Below are 4,900 nucleotides of genomic sequence, written 5' to 3' on the forward strand. Positions count from 1 at the left end.
ACTTGCAATATTAGCAAATGTAATGTGTATCGTGGAAGTGAACTCTCCCCTCATCCTGGTTTGGTAACCGATATAGTTGAAACAACTCCAAGTTCTTGGTCTCTTGAACCATGACACCGTTATACCATGTACTTAGTGATTCTGCTGCAATAGAGGAACTACAGAAGCATTCGCCATCAACATTGCAACGACCCTTGCGGGATTTAGTTGCAAGTTTTGCAAAATTGAGAATCAGAGACGAAACAATATGACGTTGGAAAAATTGGTTAGGAATCGCCTTCGACATCCCAGGGGCGTCGCTTTCAAGGCATGAGGTTCAAAGTTGAAACTGTGACGTCCTGCGCCTGCAAACAAACCGATAAATGAGAGGAGGACTTGCAGGTTTAGATGAGGATGGGACGTTGATCCAAGGTTGCTGTGTGACACCGATCTCCACATGGACCGACACATTTCTAGTAACAGCACTACTGCAATAACTATCGACAGCTTTAAGTACATTCATGGCTGCTTTCACCCCGTGATCAAAATCCAGCGGTTACGTAGCTGGTTAAAGATGTGAGAAAATTTAACCCCAGCTGCGGTGAGTGGCCTTGTTCAGCTTTTCTCTGGCTTGCACCCCACATATGTCATGCGCACCGCCCAAAAGAGTGTCTCGATCGACGGGATTTGGCGCAGTAAAGATGATAGGGTTGTGCTCGTGTGTTGCATCAGACCCGTTTCTGGCTCTCGAGGACTGGACACGGATATGTGAAATCTGCAGCTCAGGTGCTGTTGCTCAATTCAGCTGGCGATAGTTTTGTGCACATTTTCTTTTGGGTGAATTGAATTGAGGAAATGGGAATCTAATATGATCGTCCTCACTGCGGATCTCGTCATGATCTGCATGAGTGGATTCGGGGGGGGGGGGGGGGGGGGGATGTCGACGTTGAAATTTTACTGTGAGGAGTTGTGTGAATATCATCAACTAAAGAAGTGTAATACTGGAGAAAGTGGGCATGCGGCGTTTCAAGAGATTGAGAGCAAGATAACGATAACTACGCTTAGGATTCATCAAAAGTAAGGACCAAAACAATCGGGAGCCGTGCCTCGTGAACCTCAAATTCCCGAGATCCGTGAAGATGGCATAGTGAACCGGTGCTGACAGGGACAAAGAGAATGACCAGGGTTTGATTGTATCCCAAGGGTAATAAGGTGATGGAGACCTTGATGATTGGGCAGCGTCGCAGACCAAAGAAGACTCCCAAACCGATGGGACGAGTGATACAAACGACTTCCGGTTTGCACCCAACAGTTCTCTGGCTGATGAGGCTCAAAAGTGGGCATCTGACACCACTGTCTCTCGGGACGAAACACAGCCACATGTGCAGCCTCGTCAGAAGCAGACAGCAACTGTACAGACTAAACAAACATGTCAGTGACCAAAGCCCGAGCCAATGAGCTCCAACGGCGTCTTTATTGCAATACCACTGAGTTCCAACTTCATTGCAATACCAAAGACGCTGTCAACCCACAGGTCGACTCAACCAGTGAAGTACTTCCTGAGGCATTGCAAGCCAGGCTGGTCCATGAACAAAGCCCCGGGTGAGAGCTGAGGAGCGTTGCAAGCCCGAGGGCGGGAGCTACGGACAGGATGTGGAGGTTGCAGTCGCTGCTCACAGGCAAGTGATGGTTGAACTGGACTTCACAGCACTCCACTTCAGTGCAGGGACTCGGAGTCATCACTTTTGCCGATTCATGATGTGGGGGTCATCACATTCGCGCACAGATGGCTCTGGTGCTGGAATCCATCTCAGTTTCCTGCACCGACTAGGTCTGTGGTGCGGGACAAATGGCAGCACTGAGGTGAGGTGAGGTAAATTGAGGTGGGCAGGCATTGGTTTGGAGTTGTGTCACTGCTTGATATGTTGCGTGCTTGACCCTTGTCGCTCTTTTTGTGAAACGTGATTTCATGTCCAGAATGGTTGTGGTGACGGAGTCTAGATTCGTGTGCCGCGGACACCGTGGCGTTGTTGTCTTTTGCTGCAGCATTTCCTGTGCAAAGCGACAGCCAGTGTGAGTGCATTGCGAAGCGCGAGATGACGTGAGATGAAGACGAGAACATGCGAGCCGAGTGTGTGGCGGCGCTGTAACCACACCTTGAATGTGCAGATGCGAGACTCTGAGGTGGAGTTTGTGAGCATGTGTGTCAAAGGTGGGGTTGCAATGGCAGTGATGAGCTGTTCGGACTTGCTTGTCCATGCCCAGTGTGCTGTGGTATGTTTTTGTCCTGAGTGAAGCAGGCAAGCGTGTGTGAAGACGTGATGTCATGTTGGGCAGAAGGAGGAAGGATTTTAGTTCCACGACGTGAGTGTCGTGGCTAATGAGAATGTTGGAGAGGCAGAGCAACCTAGGTATCCAGCCGGTTCAGCGAATGCACCCGTTTCACGGATGTAAGCGTCGATGTGAGTGGTGGCGTGAAGAACAGTTGACCCACAGGGATTGGAGATGGATGTTTGGGCGAGTATGTTGTATTGTCCTGGAGGACGGTCTAATGTTTCTTCGGAGACATCTGATAAAATTGGAACGATACAGAGAAGATTAGTATGGCCCCTGCGCAAGGATGACACGCACAATTCGAGTAATGGTCCTAATTTTTTTTTTTCCTTTTCTCTGACCTTTCGCTGTTTCTTTCTTTCATCGCTTGCCACTTCAGCCGCCTGGGTTTTCTTCTGATAACGGCTGCTGTTCACAAACGTTGTTCTCCACTCCAGCACTTATGTGAGGGTAGTTCAATGTTCGTTGAACACCAACAGATCTAACACCGACCTCTTCCAATTGTACAATGTTGTCCAAGCCATGAGTTAGTTTCTCCTCGTTAATACATGCTTATCAACATTGCTTTGCATTTTTTACAATGTTGCCCATTTGTGCACATCTTTGCCCACATTGTTCTTTTGTGTATAAATGTTTGAGTCAATGCATCCACAAGCTATTTATGTCACATTTGAAGAAAGAAGTTTCATGACTTAATGTGGTAGAAGTTCATACAAACACAAAGAGGAGACCAAGAATCATAAGATAAAAGATTAAAAGAAAAAAAGTAGTACAAAAAGAACAATATTAGAAATAGAAGTTGCTTTTGGATTGTTCCACCACTCACTTCTATTCATAAGACTTAAATATTTGTTGTTGTTGTTGTTGTTGTTGTTGTGTTTTCTTGTTGTTATTATTTTTTTATTATTTTTTTACATTGTGAAAATTAAGTTCTTTAGAAATTTATAGAAGAATTTTTAAGAGTAATAAAACATACCAATTTTTTTAAAAAAAAATATTGACTTTTAATAAATTCTTATAAAATTCTTCAAATAATTTTCAAATTTTGTGTTAATTAAAATATTTTTCTTAGACATAAACAAATTATTTCACTTAATAAATCTATATAACATATTGGTATGAGTATGCTCAATCTTAGTATGAATGTTATATTTTGATTTATACAAATTTAATATTTTACAATCATAATTAAGCATTCTAACTTAAATTATACTTAGAAATATTTTTTAGTAAATTATAGGTAATAAGTAGTACTAATGCCAAACACTAAAAAATAATATTATAATAATATGATAACCACAATCTTTCTTCATAATATTGAGTCTTTTTTTGCTCAATAATAAGTTTAAAACACACTACGTCAATTTCTATATCTTCTATTTTTTTAATATATGTGTTAAAAAGACATTCATGTTGCCATTTAATTATAAATACATTAAAGTCTATTTGTCTGATTCTAAGATCAATATTCAAAAAACCAATTTTTGCACTTCACAACAAAGACAATTTCTTAATTCAATGTTAGAAGATCAAATAAGTTCAGCATCAATTTCTTTATTTTATATTGTAATTTGTAGAAAAATTGATTGATAAACTCAACATCATTCTACTCAATATTAATTGCAAATTGTTGAAATTGTGAAGCATATAATCTTATTGATCAATTGTCTTAATATAAAATACAAATTTTATTGATTATAATACAAATTGCATCATATTTTCCATACATAGATTAAAAGTTTGCCAAAAAAGCCTTCACATTATCCAATATTGGATTACTTGTTCAAAAATAGATAAAAACCATGATAAAGCTTAATTTAAAATTATGTTTCAATAAAAACAATTTGTGATCTTGGAGTTAGATAATTTTGATGTTGAAGCTCAATTATTAGCTATACTTGATTAATGAATCCTTAAAATTTTGATCTTATACTAAAAAACTTCTCAAGCAAGGCAATTTTTGATTCTCTAACACATGAACAAAGTTCCAAGATAGGAGAAGTAACATAATATGGTGTAGATGTTGAAGTAGCTCCAATTATTTATATATCTTCACTTCCAATCAATCTTCCAATGTTTTTGGTGGTATATTGAGTTGATGCCTTCCAAGTATTAGCTTTATTCTTTGCTTTTGCATGTGTTTCATTACACTCTTCATTTCAATAACCTTTGCCATGATGATACAATAAAAATAAAAATAAAAATAAATATCTGATATCACTAAAGATAATTTTAAAAGTTGAATTATTTTGTTGATGCAAATGTTTTAGCTAAGTATAAAAGTATCTATATTTGTTTGTACTTGCCTTATTTATTTATTTTTTTATTTATTTAATTTTTTTTCTTCAAAATAATACAATCTCAAAAGATGGAAATTTTCACATATTATGTTAATGTATTTTAATTGAGCTGAAAGAAAAACAAATAGTTTTTTTAGTGAATAACATGATAAGATTATGACACCTTCAATTTTAGAACATAATTTTTTTTTTTTTTTTTTTTTTTTTTTTTTCTAATATTCTCAAAGTCATCAACTCTAAAATCTCCAAGTTAAGTCATTTTGCAAAACATTTATTATCCAAATACA

The 4,900-nt window shown here is 38.2% G+C and overlaps 1 protein-coding gene and 1 non-coding gene across 5 annotated transcripts; both read left to right on the forward strand.

Annotated features, from left to right (window-relative positions):
• The first annotated feature begins 1,478 nt into the window (after positions 1-1,478).
• On the forward strand, positions 1,479-2,894 carry LOC112274030 (uncharacterized). 4 transcript variants are annotated; one of them, XM_073529712.2, is made up of 2 exons: positions 1,479-1,847; positions 2,026-2,894. In XM_073529712.2, exons 1-2 carry the CDS (start codon positions 1,666-1,668, stop codon positions 2,054-2,056), a joined length of 213 nt encoding a protein of 70 aa, XP_073385813.1. In that variant the 5' UTR covers positions 1,479-1,665; the 3' UTR covers positions 2,057-2,894. The 4 variants fall into 4 exon arrangements, with proteins under 4 accessions (XP_073385813.1, XP_024358929.1, XP_073385815.1 ...); XM_024503161.3 differs by having other exon boundaries at positions 1,530-1,842; positions 2,149-2,894; XM_073529714.2 differs by having other exon boundaries at positions 1,530-1,847; positions 2,149-2,310.
• LOC112274599 (U6 spliceosomal RNA) lies at positions 2,533-2,635 on the forward strand. The gene has a single exon (XR_002967471.1). It is a non-coding gene; the product is annotated as a U6 spliceosomal RNA (small nuclear RNA).
• Positions 2,895-4,900: the final 2,006 nt, after the last annotated feature.

The sequence above is a fragment of the Physcomitrium patens genome, chromosome 21 (assembly GCF_059467195.1).
Source record: "Physcomitrium patens ecotype Gransden chromosome 21, ASM5946719v1, whole genome shotgun sequence".
Taxonomy (NCBI): domain Eukaryota; kingdom Viridiplantae; phylum Streptophyta; class Bryopsida; order Funariales; family Funariaceae; genus Physcomitrium; species Physcomitrium patens.